This window comes from Lolium perenne, chromosome 1 (assembly GCF_019359855.2).
Source record: "Lolium perenne isolate Kyuss_39 chromosome 1, Kyuss_2.0, whole genome shotgun sequence".
Taxonomy (NCBI): Eukaryota; Viridiplantae; Streptophyta; class Magnoliopsida; order Poales; family Poaceae; genus Lolium; species Lolium perenne.
In genome coordinates this window covers 185,887,564-185,905,560 of record NC_067244.2, presented here as the reverse complement: position 1 = coordinate 185,905,560, position 17,997 = coordinate 185,887,564, and the positions used below count along the sequence as shown (strand labels likewise).

At 43.6% G+C, this 17,997-nt stretch overlaps 1 protein-coding gene and 1 pseudogene across 1 annotated transcript; both read left to right on the top strand.

Annotated features, from left to right (window-relative positions):
* Window positions 1–211: 211 nt before the first annotated feature.
* On the top strand, window positions 212–2,493 carry LOC127335584 (protein FAR1-RELATED SEQUENCE 5-like; annotated as a pseudogene).
* Window positions 2,494–4,394: 1,901 nt separating this feature from the next.
* On the top strand, window positions 4,395–10,741 carry LOC127315760 (mannosylglycoprotein endo-beta-mannosidase). The gene is made up of 11 exons (XM_051346220.2): window positions 4,395–4,709; window positions 4,889–5,027; window positions 5,332–5,559; window positions 5,671–5,729; window positions 6,636–6,684; window positions 6,869–7,099; window positions 7,914–8,083; window positions 8,160–8,364; window positions 8,718–9,386; window positions 9,482–9,709; window positions 9,787–10,741. The coding sequence occupies exons 1-11, from the start codon at window positions 4,546–4,548 to the stop codon at window positions 10,588–10,590; spliced, it is 2,946 nt and encodes a 981-aa protein (XP_051202180.1). The 5' UTR covers window positions 4,395–4,545; the 3' UTR covers window positions 10,591–10,741.
* The last annotated feature ends 7,256 nt before the right edge of the window (window positions 10,742–17,997 follow it).

Here is a 17,997-nt window from a genome sequence, read left to right as displayed (position 1 = left end):
CAAACAAGCATGCGGGGGAAACCTTGGCTTTACACGTGAAGATATGAAAAATCATCTGTATACAAAAAGAACATTACAAGCAAAACAATGTGACACCGGGGGAGTATTAGAATACATGGAGAAGAAGGTGGCATGAGATGTCAAGTTTTTCTATTCAATTCAAGTAGATGCAAATGATTTGATCACTAACATTTTTTGGGCTGACTCTAGAATGGTCTCAGATTATGCCATGTTTGGCGATGTTATATGCTTTGGCACCACTTACAGGAAACTAGATGATGGACTTCCTTTTGGTTTGATTGTTGGAGTGAATAATCACAAGAAAACTGCTGTCTTTGGTGCAACCCTTCTCTATGATGAAACCGCTGAAAGTTTTGGCTGGCTTTTTAGAACTTTTTTAAAAGCTATGTATGGTAAACATCCACGAACAATTATAACTGATGAAGATGCAACAATGGCCAAGGCAATCAGTATAGTCCTAGCCCTTTCTATCCATAGACTTTGTGTGTGGCATATGAATCAAAATGCTTGCAAGCACCTTGCTGGAGTTGTTCAAGACTATAAGAAGTTCAATGTTGATTTCCAACATTGCATCTATGACATAGAGGAAGAAGATGAATTTATAAGTGCGTGGAATGGAATGCTTGACAAGTATGGACTAGATGAAAATGAGTGGCTCCAAAGGTGGTTTGAGAAAAGAGAGCATTGGGCATTAGTGTATGGCAGAAATACCTTCTCTGCCCACATGAGCACTACCCAAAGAAGTGAAAGTATGAACAATGAACTGAAGAGATACATTAGTATTAAATATGACATGGTAACTTTCTTCCATTATTTTGAAAGGCTACTTGCGGATAAAAGGTTTGAAGAGGTGAGGTGTGACTTCAAAGCGACACAAACTACTCCCAAGATGAAGACAGAAGCTAGCTACATGTTAAGCAAGCGGCAACTACATATACTCCTGCAATATTTAAGATGTTTCAGGAACAAGTGCTAAGAACTCTGAACTATGACACATTCATTTGTGATGATAGTGACAAACAACATAAGGTTTACAAAGTTAATTTTCATGGCACACAACGTGTTCATGTCGTTAGATTTTTTCCAGAAGAAGAAAAGATCAATTGCAGTTGCAAGAAGTTTGAATTTGCAGGGATTCTTTGCTCGCATTGCCTAAAGGTACTTGATATTAATAATATTAAGCATATTCCAGAAGAATATATTTTGAAAAGATGGACAATTCGTGCCAAAGTTTTGAACATAACAAGTAATCGCGAGCATCATGAGGACCCAAAAGCAAGAATGTCTAATCGCTACAAGGAGTTGTGCAAAATATTTACGAGAATAGCTGCCCGTGCTGCTGAGTCTGATGAATCATACAACCGGGGTGCTAATTGCGCAGAGCAATTAGCACTAGATGTGGAGAAAATCTTAAAAGTTAGAACTGATCCAGATTTGGGCAAGTCCTCTACTTCAGAAGGTATGTAATATAGTGCTAATTGGCCAATAATATTGTGAAACTAAGGACTCACATTTATCTTTATAGTTGCATGATTGAACATCAATATTGAAAGAATTTCAAAACACAACGAGGGGCTTGGACAACCAGTAGGTGTCAAGGTCAAGGAGAAGGCTGTCCGAGGATCAAGAAGACCCGTTGGTGGTTTCGAGAAAGCAACGGGAAAGAAGAAGAAGAAGAAAAGCACAAATCCTATTGTACAGCTACAACCTCAAACCAGCTCAACAGTATAGAACTTTCTCACTTGTTTCACATACACAATATAATTTTTCTAACATTTATGTACACGTTTAATAGGGTCATTTGGAATTGATGACAAATCAAATGGGTGCATACCAATTACAGTACAACCCATTTCTAAATGCTTCGATGCAGCCATCACTTGGTACTGCCATCTCGATGTCGCCACACGACCAAAGAATGTTGACAGGATTCCAACCATACAATACACTAATGGTCTGAGCATTCTACAATGTATGTTTTTGTCATTTTCAAAATTCAATGGCATTGAAATTTGCTACTTTTCCACGGAGTCATCCGACAAATCACATGGACATATATTTACAACAGAACAACTCAACTCCGATTTACGCACAACAACAAACAATTGGGACTTCTGCTTCTACTATGATGGCGCAACAAAATCATGCCTTCTTACAACAGAACAACTCAACTCCGATTTACTCAGAACAACAAACCATTGGGCCCTCTAGTTCTACTATGATGGCAGGACAACAGCAAACCTTGTTCAATCAATTGAAGCCGAATTAATCAGTATGTTGTATAGAGTTTATCTCTTGTATCGAAGCAAAATTGAACCAGCCTATGCATATCAGTCAAATTAGCAACTATGTTCACAAGTCTTCGTCAATCAATTTCTTATTCTGATTTTCTACTACTTTAAAACTGTATGTGTCTGCAAAGATGCAAGAAGCGACATATCAAGTTCACGCGAGCAACAGAGGAAGAAATGAATTAGGGGTCAAAAAATCAAGAAAAGAAACATTTATCATTCAGAGAGGATGACATGTGGGACCCATGAGCCAGCAGCGTAAATGACTCGATTAGAGAATGTGAACAAGAGGGCACGATCGAAAAAAACCATTGCTAGAGACGCTGCCATCTGGGCCCTGCAATCCTGGGGGGTGCGGATTTGCGTTGACTTGGCCGGTGCAATCGAGAATTTATCATGCACGACGTCACAAGCCACCATGCGCGACATTTTTTCACGTTTCCGTGGTGCTAGATGACCTCAAAAACGAGAAAAAAAGTTTTGAAATGCACCATGAAGAGAGCAAAAATCGTCGAGGATGTGCATCAACAACCACGACCCGACTTGAAATTAGTCGACCATGACAATTTTTCTTGTAGTGTAGCACCACCCTAGAATCACGTGTAGTGACCAAACATTTTAATCATATGCACTCTCTTAGAATTCTCTTGGTTAGTATGCATTATATTAAGATCACACACTTATACACAACTGAATTAAGGATAAATGCTATGTTATTAGGATTACATTATATGATAAATAAATTCATGCAACACCCCGCTATCACCTCATGCCTACGTCCTTAGCCACTGAAAGTTACACATCACTATTGGTGAAAACTGGAAATTTTATGCTATTGTTTCCTCCTTGTTCTATTGCTTTAAATCAACTGTTATAAAATTACCACTTGCTTTGTGAGTTTATTGAAATACAAGTGTGGTTGAGAGTGACGTTTCAATTGCTAAAATCATATTGATACTCTTGTGTTCCTCTTGAGTCGAACTATAAATTTTGGTAATACTTTCCAATGAAAATTTCAGCGATCCCATATACTTGTGGGCATCAACAACTCAATGTCATAAAAAGCCCAACTTTGAGAGTATTTAGGCAAACACAATGCTTCCCATGATACCCATGCCGGCTTACGACTTACATTCATGCTTTCCCAACAAAATATTTGAAGCATAAAATTAACATTAAGGGCCTAGAGGTTGTAGGTTACATCGCGATAGGAGGATCGCAATTGATGACCATTGTGGTGCTTCTCTACCGTTTCATCACATTGGAGACCGTGCTTCGACGATGGAACATACCCTTTTGCATCTACCCGCCAAAGGGGATGGCGTACCCAGCGAGCGGCGTGCCCGAGTTGGGTGGTGTGACCGCATCGCAATCCTCCCAGCGTGTGGGCACATGTTCCACTACAGCTCCCTCGAGGAAGAGGTAACACTTGAGATCCCACAATGCCCATTGTGCAGGGCAGCACCGGTGTGGTGTGACAGATATGGTTTTTGTAAACTTCATATATGTGCTTTACAACATAGACAGAGGCGGCAGAGGGGGCATGCCCCCCCCCCCCCCCCCCCCCTCTTTGGTGGAATTTTTTGTGAAACCCCCTTGTTCATATGTGGATTTGCCCCTATATTTACGGAGTCCGCGTCAGTACGGTTTAGTTATGTTAGTATCTTAAGATTACAATTTGGATCTATCTCTAGCCTTTTTGGAGTCCAAATCTTGTACCCCTATATAAACAGCCCCATAAGATTCAAATCAATACAACCAATATTTTCATAATTCATCACTGTAGAACATGCCAATGCTAAAAGTGTGCTCGTCTTGAGTCTGGGAGTTGATTACTCCCTTCGATACATAATAATTAATGGTGAAACGAGTAAACAGATACACTAAAATATGTTTAGATATACTACGATACAGCTGCAAGTACTTATAGATCGGAGGGGCAAGTATATTGACTTGAACTGACATGGTGGTACATTTTTCAACTGCAGCTTGAAGATACATTTTTCAGTTCGCTGCCCAATCCCGCACATGCCCGATTCCGTAAACGGCAGCCGCGTCACTTCCTCCGCTCCCCGTCCCGGTCCCCGCCTCAGCACCACGTGACGCTGACGCCCTGTCCTCGCAACCGCCGAAAACAAGAGCCCGCCGCCGGCGCGCACTCACTCATCACCAACACACCAATCCATTCCCTTCGGAGCGCGGCATCCTCCTCCCGAGCAACCGATCCGGCGAGATGGCAGCTGCGGGGCCGCCGGCCGCGGGCAAGCGGGTGCTCGACACGGGCTGGCTCGCCGCGCGCTCCACCGAGGTGGCCCTCACCGGCGTCGAGCTCACCACCACCCACCCGCCGTCCAGCGCCGCCGCGGCCCCGTGGATGCACGCCGCCGTCCCCGGAACGTACGTGCTTCCCCTCGCCGATTTATCCTCCGCGATTGTTTCTAGTAGTACATCTTCCAGCGGCTGACTGGATTCCTGCGGTTTGGGTGTAAAGCACTGGGAAGATTTGTTTATTTGGACTTTTGGAGCGTGGCCCTTGCTTTACTGCTAACAAAACTTTTGGATGCTTCCGAATGCAGCGTGCTGGGGACCCTTCTCAAGAACAAGCTGATCCCTGACCCCTTTTACGGGCTGAACAACGAGGCAATCATCGACATTGCAGATTCCGGGAGGGAGCACTACACCTTCTGGTTCTTCACCACCTTCCAGTGTTCTCCGGTATGCAGTTACGCAATTATGCCGTTGCTTAATAAGGAATGTAGCATGATCCTAGTGTAGTATAGTGATTTAAGGCAGTTGCCAATTCGGCACAGTTGAACTATCTCCACGACCTAAGTTTCATTTAGTATTTATTATACCGAATTCTCTCATGGAAGTGGTGTTGCAACACTATGAGATATACTTGCATATTTCTTTATCCGAACTATCTGCTTTAACGGGTGCCAAATATTGCAAGTTCTCTTAACTGATGCGAGCTGGACTTAACGTTATTAATTTTTTTTCTGTATCATTCCATCCCCAGGCAGGAAATCAGCACGTGAGTTTAAACTTCCGTGCAATAAACTACTCAGCAGAAGTGTACATAAATGGGCACAAGGAGGTGCTTCCGAAAGGAATGTTCCGGAGGCACACCCTTGATATTACTGAAGTTCTGCATCCTGATGGCACCAACCTGCTTGCTGTCCTCGTTCATCCTCCTGATCATCCTGGTACAATTCCTCCTCAGGGAGGCCAGGGTGGTGATCACGAGGTATCAATGATTTACAGCAAAAGATGCTAATTTCATTCTATTTCACCTTCAGTACTTTTCTTCCGAAAAGGAATACGGCATGGTCATATTTTTGTACTTGGTCCATTTCAGATTGGAAAAGATGTTGCCACACAGTATGTTGAAGGATGGGATTGGATGTGCCCAATAAGGTAATTGGTGATTCCTGTATGATTATGATATTATTAAGCACATAATTTTTCCGCATTAGTTTTTCTAACACCAATAGTATATTCCTATGATTTCCAATAATTAATTAACATTCACTTCATGAAAATTTTGAATACTATGCTGAACTTGAATTCTTTTATACACTCTCTTTCTCGACTTTCAACGTCGACCACATATTGGCATGATACTAATTCACTCAAACGGGTTGCTTCTAAAAGCATTATGTATCCCCACCATGATACATGATATAGCATGTCTGCCCTTTTGAGGCACTTGAAAATCTCATTACCAGGCCAGCACATCAGGGGTATAGATGTCAGCAGGCAAGTTTGATTGCTATGTGAATTATCAGCTAGGATTTTTTTAATACTGTAAAACAGGAATCCAACATTTTTCTTAACATCCAAAAATAGCATCGTAATGCAGTTTAATTATGATGTTTCTAATTTGGAAGGGAAAGTAGCAGAAACTACACATTAAAATGTCGACCAAACACAGGAGAGCCTCTGTGCTGAATTCCATTCTCCCCTTTTGACCACTATAACAAAAAAAATCACCAAAATGGATTTTTTTTCATTACTGTTCGCACAACATTTTTTTCAGTAACCCAAGAGTGTGTGCTAATTCCTTTAGAATTCATCACTAGCCAAATATTTTGACCATGTGGCGAAGACTACTGCCAAGTGGCAACAATATATAATGTCCTTGTTATTTTACACATTTGATTAATTGTTCCAAATAGCCACTTCCTATAGTTTCTTCTGCACTTTTACTAACAAACCACCATAAAAAACTTTACAGGAATTTTTTTCCTTCCATTTTCCTATTTGATTATTCAAATCGTAATTTGCAACAGCAGTAATTTCTCATTGTTTTTGGCATCCTAGGGATAGAAACACTGGAATCTGGGATGAAGTGTCAATTTGCGTAACTGGGGTGAGTTTAGTAGTCCTGTTATCATGTACTTATACTCTCTCCTTTATGTTATCCTTTGGTGGTATCATCATGAATATTGCAAACATGAAATGCAAATCGAAGAAACTGCTCCTTGATTACTGATTGTATGATTGTTTGAGTCATGGTTTTTGCTTATGTCTGTTTACACTTTTTTCCGATGTAGGCTGTGAAGATAACTGACCCCCATCTGGTTTCAACTTTTCATGACGATTTTAAGAGATCTTACCTACATTGTGCACTTCAGTTGGAGAACAAAAGTTCATGGCTTGCAGATTGTACATTGAAAATCCAGGTCTCAGCTGAACTTGAAGAGGACATTTGTTTGGTGGAACATCTTCAGAGTTTTGCCATATCAATTCCTCCTAGTTCAGTTCTTGAATACACCATTCCTCCTGTAAGTTAATTTTCCATGTTGCGCCTTTTGCATTCTTTTGTCAATTTTCTTATTTTAGTTATGATTATGACATAGCACGACAAATGGGTTCTGTTGGAATTAGTGCCACACATGTGTTTAGGGTTATAATTTGAACTTGGTATTAACAGATGGTTAGGTGTTGGAGTTGAACACTTGTAACCTGGGCGTAATATATGAAGACACCACAAGGTACCCAAGTAGACTAGACGAAACAGTAGGTGTAGACACGAGATACTGAGAGGGGCAGTTTGGTCACCAGTGGGCAAGGTGGCCAGACCGCTCATGGTGGTTGGTTGGAGACGCTGTCTGAGGCATCACCGAGTAATTTCTTCAGTTATGTTATGTCAATTTTTAATACATGGGGGGAACTCCCAAGCAACGGCCCATGGAGATGTAGGCTTCGACCAAACTCCATCGAACATAATCTCTCCATCATATGCTTTCAACGATGGTCTCAGGATATCCAATGTCTATTTCCTCACCCATTCTTTTTTAAACAGAGATATGTAATTAATAAGACCACCTTAACTAACCATGTTAGTGCAGCACATTACGACACCACAGCACCAAATTGACTCCTGTTGTCATGTTATGCAAGGAAGTAGCTTGTCATTCTCCTACCTAGATCTTTAGCAGAAAATATCCAGTGTTCATTCTTAAAGGCACGGTAACCTTGGTGTAAGCACATCCGTCTTGCGCTATCCGTGAGTGTTGAATCTGTTTAGTGATAGTTATTTATATTGCCATAAAGTCCCAAATACACAAACTGGTTAACTCTTTTATATATTGGCAGCTATTCTTCTATAAGCCAAACTTGTGGTGGCCAAATGGCATGGGAAAGCAATCCTTGTACAATGTTGAAATTAGTGTGGATGTTAAAGGATTAGGAGAGTCCGATGCATGGAGTCATTATTTCGGGTTCCGTAAGATTGAGAGTACCATTGATGGTTCCACTGGTGGAAGGTAACTTATTCTATTATCTGTCAAGTGTATAAAATCTGTGCCCGTGAAAACATGTGTAAATGTAACTCATCTGCAGGATCTTCAAGGTAAATGGTGAGCCTATTTTCATCCGAGGAGGGAACTGGATATTGTCAGATGGCCTGCTTCGATTAACAAAGAAGCGATATATGACTGATATCAAGTTCCATGCTGATATGAACTTCAATATGCTTCGCTGTTGGGGTGGTGGATTAGCAGAGAGGCCTGATTTTTATCATTTTTGTGATGTATATGGTTTGATGGTAGGGTTAAATTTGTCTCAGGCAATTTATTTTTCCTGTTTTCTTATCCAGATTACAAGATATTTGTTTGTCATAAGAGTAAAGGGTTTTGAATAACATCGACCAACCTTTGCTTCCTTCTAGTATTGAGAAAGCTGGTAATTACCAGCTGGTTGCTGGGTTTCCTTGCGTTCACATGATTGTGATTTGGGTTAGATTTTTTGATAACTTACTTCTAGTTAAATTTGATTATTGTTTCATGGAAACATACAGTTCTGAAATATCCTTTTGGAAAGATATTATTCTTTTTAACTCACATAGTAACCGGTTTGGTTCCATTCTGTGTTTACTTAGCATCAAACCGTTTTATGCAGGTATGGCAAGAATTCTGGATAACTGGAGATGTTGATGGCCGTGGAGATCCAGTATCAAACCCAGATGGTCCTTTGGACCATGCTCTCTTCCTTCTGTGTGCTAGAGATACAGTCAAGTTACTCAGGAATCATGCTAGCCTAGCTCTATGGGTTGGTGGTAATGAGCAAGTCCCACCAGTTGACATTAACAAAGCACTGAAGAATGATTTGAAGCTACATCCGATGTTTTCCAGTAATCCGAAAACAAAAGATCAAGGTAAATATCTATCCCAAGACTCAACTGACCCAAGCAAATACCTGGACGGTACTAGGGTGTATGTTCAAGGATCAATGTGGGATGGTTTTGCCGATGGTGAGGGTGACTTCAGTGATGGTCCATACGAGATCCAGTATCCAGAGAGCTTTTTCAAGGACAGTTTTTACAAATATGGATTCAACCCGGAAGTTGGTAATGTGGGCGTTCCAGTCGCTGCGACTATTAGAGCAACCATGCCTCCAGAAGGATGGAGCATTCCGATCTTTAGGAAGGGAATTGATGGGTACATAAAAGAAGTCCCAAACCCGATATGGGATTACCACAAATACATTCCCTACTCAAAACCAGGGAAGGTCCATGACCAAATTGAACAATACGGCCATCCAACAGATCTTGATGATTTCTGTGAAAAAGTAATTTAGTTCTGCCATTTTCTCCATCTATAGAAGCTTTATGCTTCATAAATGAAGCAATGTACTTTGTATCTAATGGCCTCCTTAATCTTCAGGCACAATTGGTCAACTATGTTCAGTACAGAGCACTCCTAGAAGGATGGACTTCTTTCATGTGGACAAAATTCACAGGTGTTCTAATTTGGAAGACACAAAATCCATGGACCGGATTACGTGGACAGTTCTATGATCACCTCCAAGATCAAACTGCTGGGTTTTATGGTTGCCGTTGTGCTGCTGAGCCAATTCATGTCCAATTGAATTTGGCCAGTTACTACATAGAGGTACTCTCTGCAACTTAGAACAGTTAATCTCTCTGCCAAACGTTCTAGAAATTGATATGTGAAAAGTGCTTTTTTAGGTAGTTAACACTAAGTCGGATGAACTTAAAGACGTGGCTGTAGAAATTCAAGTATGGGATCTTGATGGTACATCCCCATATTACAAAGTTGCCGAGAAAATAGTGATACCGCCAAAGAAAGTGAAGAAAATTATGGAGATGGAATACCCTAAGATGAAGAACGCCAAGCCTGTCTATTTTCTACTACTTAAACTCTTCAGGCTGTCAGATAAGGAAGTACTTTCCAGAAACTTCTATTGGCTGCATCTTCCTGGGAAAGACTACAAGTTGTTGGAAGAGTATCGGCGGAAGATGATTCCGCTCGAGATTGGGTCCAAAATTTCTGTATCAGGCTCTACATACAAGGTAAGAATGTCTGTGCAGAACAAGTCAAAGAAACAGGCAACAGAAAGCGCAACCTCTGTCTCAACTATGGAACTACATGATAGAAATGGTTTCCACAGCATTGGCCGAGAAGCTACTTCCGAGGTACAGGGAATTGGCAGCCTCTGGAGCAAAATATGCAGAGGAACCGATGTGGCAAAATCAGATGACAGCCTGCGAAGAGTTGAGGTGAACGGGACCGATTCAGGCGTCGCGTTTTTCCTTCAGTTTTCTGTGCACACCTCTGAATCATCCACCCAGGAGAATTACAATTACAAGGACACGAGAATCCTTCCAGTTCACTACTCAGACAACTATTTCTCGCTCACACCAGGGGAGAAGACGACTGTCGACATCTCCTTCGAGGCTCCGGAGGGCTCCAAGCCCATGGTAATTCTCAGAGGCTGGAACTATCATCTGAACCATACCATGACGATGTGAGGCGTACTTTGTCTGTGAAAAATGCAGTTGAGTAGAGGAGTGGAATAAGATCTGTGTAAAATAAGCACATCGATCTCTAATAAAGTGCAGACATGAAATCGACGGTGAAAATGTCAGGGAACCAAGGTGTAGGTGAACTTGATTTTTTTTTTTTTAAAAAAAATGCTATTCCAATGTTTGAGAAAAATTGAAATACTTCAAGCATGTACACATTACCTTGATACTTGAGAAAATTTCCGACAAGTGACATGCATTCGATCTAATCATATATAATCCTATATCTGTTTAGCATAAAAGGGACAAGCGCACCTGTCCAATTAGATCATCTATGCACAACTTCCAGATTTCTATCACAGCTACTACACTACTGGGCTCACTTAGTAGGATACATGAGTGGATAATATCGACCTCAAGCTAGATTGGGTCGGGAGTTGCGATCCTGGGGCCTAAGATGATTGAAGCTTTTGTTGGTTAGCTTTTCTAACGGCCTTGGCTAGCCGCTGTCAGTATCGGTGCAGGTATCTTGACTGGCCAAATATGCTTAGAAAGCAGCCCGTTCTTGGCCTACTAATCCATGAATAAATGTACCTGTTGTGCATGACTCAGCCTACGCCTTTGATCAGCGCAAAACTTCCCTGTCAAAGTACAAGTAAGTGGCCTGACCCCTTTGATTGTGATCTGGAGTTTGCGTGCCTGCACAATCACCATCATTAACGGGCACCGCCAATATATGTTGTGAACTTGCAAGTTTACAAGATTAACTACATGTGTGCAACATGTTATGGCTCTGGTTTATGTGCTACAGAAAGGCCATTCCACCCTAAGAGCAAAAGGAGAGTTCTTATCCTAAAACAGAGAGAATACGAGTCTTGAGAAGTGATAAATGCTATGCATCAGTTCGACTATTCCGCCACATCAGTCACTGTTGTCTTCAAGTACCCCCCAGAATGATTCGTGCACAACATCTCCTTCAATTTATGAACGAAGTTCTACAAATGCACATCTTGACATTATATCAGTACGGAATTGCACAGCGACATGACCGTATTGACGTGTATGCGTGCGGTCTTATCTCATTTGTTTCGCATAAAAGGGACAAATGTCGCCCATGACATATCCGATTAGATCATCTATAGACAACCACCGGATTTCTATCATACTACCTACTACCAAATCTCAACTAGTGCTTAGGGCAACAAAAGAAGATAGTAGGGCTCACTTATGGATACAAGAGCGGATAATATTGATCGCTAGCTTAACTGGAGTGGGTTGTGATTTGGAGGCTTGGCGCCAAGATGATTGAAGCTTTTGTTGGTAAGCGTTTTCTAACGGCTTTGGCTAGCTGCTGTCAGCGTCAGTGCAGATATCTTGACTGACCAAATGTGCATCAGAATAGAATCCATGCTTGGCCTACAAATTAATGATCAAATATTAATTGTGCATAACTCGGCCTACTCAAACCTGCAATCGCCATAGATATCCAATTTGTAGGGCAGCTTAGATCACCGAGAAACTTCCCTGTCAAAGTTCAGATAAGTGGATTGACCCATTTGATTGTGCTCTACAGTTCGGTGCATGCACAATCACCAGCATCAAACAGTTGTGCCAATATATGTTTCAGATACTTTTCTGTGTTTCAGACAATCCCATTCCCTGCTCTGTTTTTATATTCTCCAGACTCTACTTCCCATTTCTCGCTTTCTAACGAAAGATAAACACAGAGCAAACATGAAGGCAGAATATAATCTGCCAACGATTTGAGACAAACAAAGCTTGTTGAAAAACAAAACTTATTACATTCGGAAGAAAGAGTTTGTCAATGCAACAACAGGCATGATTAGTGATTCGTAACAACCTGGGCCATCCCCAGACCGACCTTTCATTAAAAAGCCGATTGTTAGTGATAATCATGTGAGCTTTCTGTTGATTCCATCTTTTGCTTACCCATTTTAGGTTTTCTTTCATCTTTTCTTCGCCCTTTTCTTTTATTTCTTTTTTTTTCCACCCGGATGATCAGGGCACACACATAAGTGGGCGATATGATGGGGAGTACCATATATAACAACCAAAAACAGTGGAGCAACAAGTCCAGTGTGACTCCATGTTTCTCTTGTCTGTCATTGGAACGGTGAGGACAAAGACTGAAGGCGTCCACTTTTGCTTGCTTCTTGCCTCGTAATAGTAGATCATGCACCGTGCCCCTATTGCAACAGTAGTAAACTGTAAGAATGTACCTATCCTTTTGCTTCAATAATTATGAGATTCTAGATGAACTCAAGAGTTGAAAAGATCACATCCCAAACCATCAAACCTCACAAATGACACATCCCGTGAGACCAGCTACACCCAATCTTGACAAGACATGCCACGACTTGTATTCCATTTAGCTCGACAAGTTCTTCGTATCGCTCCCTCTCCTCTCCTCTTCATCGTCGCACTGAAACCTACTAAGGGAGACACATAGGATGTCAGCCCTCCTAGCCGTTCAACCACATCACCGCATGGTTTATCCTATGAAGAATACTTCTGTACTTTTTTTCGAAAAGAAGTTAAGACCCCGATCTTTGCATCAAACATATTTACACGGTATTTATCATTCATTTATTCAACAAATATTTGACAAAAATATACATGAAACAACCAGAAGCCACCATTCCACAACCTACAAACCCGACAATGCGGAAAATATGTCATGGGGGACTTGTGCTCTAGACCCGCAACAACGCCCACCAGATAGATCCGTGGGCATCACCGAGTCATTATGTGATGAGTAGTGAGCTACATGACTTATGTCGCTTTAGGATATGTTCGGCTGCTAAATGACTTCACAAACTAAAATGTGCGCGACATCGGTTGTGTCACTAGCGTAAGTGCCGACCCTTCAACTCACACCGTTATATTTGTCATCCTTGGTTGAATTTGTTGCTTAAAGGTTCTTCACGCCTATTATATGATTTTTTTTGATAAAGGGAATATATTAATATCGAGAGATACCAATTACACCCAGCCTCTGCAACAACGCACCACCCTAATGGCACTACGGATGCACACAGCCAAAAAAAAAGGAAAAGAAAACTAAGAAACAAAAGTCCCGCTACAGTATCACCGACCTAACAACAGCAATACAACCACCACCATGACAACACCTGAATTGCAGACTCTCCAAAAAACGACGCCTCCAAGAAGGGAACAGTGCTCCAACACCGTCGTCGCCCGATCAAAGATCTTAGGTTTTCACCCTGAAGATAGTCCCCACTCTCAAAACAATGCCTCCACTAAGGTCACTGCCAGGCACAACCAGTTAAGGCCAGACCTTGGGTTTTCACCCTGAAAGGTAGGACTCTGCGCTCCACATGTATTGTCGCCCCCCACTTTCATACCGCTGCTGTGAAGCCCGGACACCAAGCAAGCCCCTCAACAGCGCGGAGACTTGAACCTCCCTTAGCTAGTCCTCCCCTCCAGCCTTCATGAAATTATCTTCTTCTGACTTTCATCATGGATCCATAGTCACTTGATGTCAACACAGAAAAAGATCTTCGCGCCGCTCCCTCCAGAACCAAACGGTCGGAATAAACGCATGGGTGCGCACGACCGAATACCTCCGATCCAGCAAACTCCAGGCAAAGCACTGTTACATTCGCCGGCGGAGCCTTCCGGAACTCAACCCTCCGGCCAGATCACGAGTCCAGGCCTCCGGTAGGTCCTCCTCTTCACGCAAGAGAGGCCCTAGGACCGCCGCCTTTATTCAGGTCGGACCCCCACGTCGGCGACCATCCCGGGCTGGCCAACCCAACCCTCCACCGGCGACACCATCGCCGGCTTCCATGCACATCCGTCTCACCGCCGGATGGCGATGATAGATCAAAAATCCACCACCACCAACCGCAGGCCGACCCTCTCCGGCGAAGAAGAGGCCACCTCCTCCGTCAAACCCAAGGCTGCTGCCCCGGGCGCCCTCGTGTCACGGAAGATGCCCGGGATCGCCTCCACGCACCAACGAGAGGCGGGGGTGGATGGCATGGCGCAGACCGAGGGTCTGGACGCCGCCCACCACCAACCCCTGCCGGAGTACTGCGGGAAGCCGACGAGAAGAGGGAGACCGCAGCGCCGCCCATCCCACCCGCGCTGACCGGTTCGCCAGGGGACAGCCGACGGGAGGAGGGCCGCCGCCGCCGTCGCCCGTCCCACGCGCGTCTTCTCCGCCAAATCGAGGAGGTGGGGATCCGGCCGCCGATCTCCACGCGGCGACGAGGAAGGGCCCCCGCCGCCGCCACGCCCCGAGGGACTTTGCCCCCGGCGGCGCTACCGGCGACGGCGGCGGCGGAGGGCAGGGTGCGGGAGGGTTAGGGTTGGGGGCAGCTGGGTTGCTGGTTTCTGGCGGATAAATGATGTAGCACTCTGGGAGTGCTGTTTGGACTCTTAGGTGCACATGCTCCCTTGATTTTAAAATTCATCTTTGATACATTTTGAAATGTTAAAAAAATTAAAAGAAAAATTCAGGTGTATATCTTTACATGCTACGTGCGTACAAAGTCTTTCATGGAAAAACGGCATGTCGTTTGAGCGGTGCAAAAGGACAAAATTTGGTGCTAAAATAAGACTTTTTGTGAGATATGTTTTGTCATTTTTTACATCGGCCACAAAATATATCGTTTTTCGAACTGTACGAATGTGCATAGATTGTCAAGAAGTACATGCAGAATTTTTTGTTGGATTTTTTTGGCAATTATAAATATGTTTTTTTAGAGGGAAAGAGCATATGCGAATTCGTTTGACAATTAATAATACTTTTTGTTAGGTAGAGACATCATATGCATCCAGAAGCCGAATTATAATTCGATAGATATTTATCTTTTCTTGTGTACCCACGAAAACTATGGGGGTGTCGAGGAAAAGAATTGGTTAATAGTTCTGTTTACACCGACTCCACTGAAACAATGCTAAAAAACGATAACATGATGGGCATATCACAAAGTATGAATCATATACTACTAAATGTGAACGATTCATAGATTCTTAGTACTTGTCAGAAAGTAGTACTTCAGGATGGAAGAAATTGCATGAGATCTTCCTTTCTTCAGTATACTACCCTGCAATCGCAATCAGTTTCGATCAGAGAAGTTTGGTGAGCTAACACAAGTCAAGCCAAACATGTACTCTAGATTATAGTCGGTGGATCAAAGAAATATATGGCAAAAGGAAAGAAACATGTTGAGTCACATCGGAACAATAATTGGACACGGGAAGTTTCTACACTTATACCACTACTACCAACTATGAGAAAGAACAGATTCGCAACAGCTTATGCAAGTAGGCGACGCAGTTGGAATACATCCTTTTTGATTAGCTGATTAAGATTTCGTTGTAAAATGGATCGACAGTCACAGTACACATGCAATCTGTCGTGGTGAAAAAACGACAACAGAAATTTAGAGTATGCATGGGTACAAGAAGAGAGTGGACATTGTGCACATGCAATCTGAGCGTACCCCAGGTGTATTTTTCACGCAGATGAACAGTAAAGACATCAAAACTATAAGAAAAATAATCTTTTTTTTTTTAACTATGAACATATTTGTATCTTATATGTATGTGACGAAGAGAAGACATCTGGTGTGCCGTGCCAATAACAAAATGCAAGTTTCTTAAAAGCAATTTTAACAACATCGGATTTGTTTTTCAAGACACCAAAGCTGGACCTTTTTTGATGAAGTCTTACATGAGCGTGTAGAATATGGACATGAACATGTCCAAAACAATGCCAGTGTTTTTTGAAAAAAAAAAATGACACCATATTTTCACCTGGATAGCAAATGCATGTCGGTGATTCAAAGTTACACTATAGTTGGAGGAGGTATAGCCCGTGAATTGCACCATGTTTCACCTGTTTACATATAAATAATGAAATGAATCAGTTATATGGCTAAAGAGATAATATTATTTTTCTAGAAAGGGGATACCCCGGTCTCTACATCAATAGATACACACAACATTTTATTAAAGGAATTATGTGGCCTCAACATACATACGTTTGTTTTCATTAGCGTAAAAATAGCAAGCATGCAAGAAGAGAGACACTTAATCCTCGATGATCATACTCTGATAATTCAAAGAAGAGATTTCTCCTATAAATGTTCAAAGACTACTCGGCCAACCAGGCCATCTGAGAGGGGCACATTGATCTGGGTCGTCCAATCCCGTAGGCACAGTAAGTTCTCAGCCCCACTTTTCACAGCAGCCGTTGGATGCTGTGATTCCTTTTTACACATATGGGTTCTCTGAATGGGTCAATGACAGGTAGGACCAAGCTCTTGCGGGGCCGGCAGACAGAGGCAGCGACGCTGCTCGTTTTGGGTCGCTTTCTTTCACGTCCCCACGCGGAGCAGTAAAACCTAGATCGCGCGGGGCACACACCCAATCAGCCGCCTCCCTCCCCTGCCCAATCCCCCGCACGAGCCCTCTCCTCCCCAATCCCCACATCTCCTCCTCCCCCGACGGACGTGGCCAGCGGCAGCTCGTGGAGCTCCGTGTTGGTCAGCCGCAGCAGGAGGAGCTCGTGGAGGCGAGCAGCAGCAGGTCGCGCGCCACGGTGGCGGGCCAGAGGAGGCGCGGCGGCGCCGAGGGTGATGGCGGCGCACCGTCCGCCTAGGGTTTCTGACTACCGGAGCTTCAGGTGGAGGACGATGGCGCCGCCCCCTCTCCTTGCTGCCGGTTGAGCAGCCGCACTCTCGTCCGCAGGTAACCCTCCTGGCCTATCCCTCCCTATCTCCGCTCTCTCTTGTCTCACCTCCTCTCTCTAAACAGGGGATGCAGGATGATGAGCTCGACCTCCACACGTCCCTGGGTCCATGGCGGCCAGTAGCGGCTTGTTTGCCGCCGCCCTCTCCACCTCATCCCCGTCCAGAGCAGGTGTTCCTCCCGCTTCCTCTATGCCGACCACGAGCCCGGCAGATCTCAGTTGCTGGCTTGTGGGGAAAACACGGGAGGGGGCCGCTCGTCCGCAGAGTCGCCCGTCATCTCCATCTCCCTGAACTCCCCCTTCCAGGGAACTCCACCTCCAACAGCTCGCCCCCGACTCCACAGCGACCGGCAGCAGGGGTGCTCGCCCGAGGAAAGGCCCTCCTGGCTTCTCCCTCCCCCGTCTCTGCTCTCTCTCTCTCTCTCTCTCTCTCTCTCTCTCTCCCCAATCTCACCTCCTACTCTGTCTCTAAGCACCGGTAGGGACGACGCAAAGGTGGCACACAATGGGGTTTTGGCACAAACAAACTGCTATTTGGGGTCAAATCCGTTTGCAAAGCTGGATTTCGGTTAGGAGGGTCATCTACAGTGTTTCCTTAACATCAGGTAGGTCATGTCACAATTGTTACCTATTCATATGACTTCTTCCTGTAGGAGTAGGATGCAATT

Excerpts from the sequence above, each read along its gene's own strand:
- LOC127315760 (XM_051346220.2), top strand. The coding sequence starts at position 4,546 with ATGGCAGCTGCGGGGCCGCCGGCCGCGGGCAAGCGGGTGCTCGACACG. Across the intron at positions 5,028-5,331 it reads CCACCTTCCAGTGTTCTCCG|GCAGGAAATCAGCACGTGAG; the intron begins GTATGCAGTTAC and ends TTCCATCCCCAG. Across the intron at positions 9,387-9,481 it reads TTGATGATTTCTGTGAAAAA|GCACAATTGGTCAACTATGT; the intron begins GTAATTTAGTTC and ends CTTAATCTTCAG.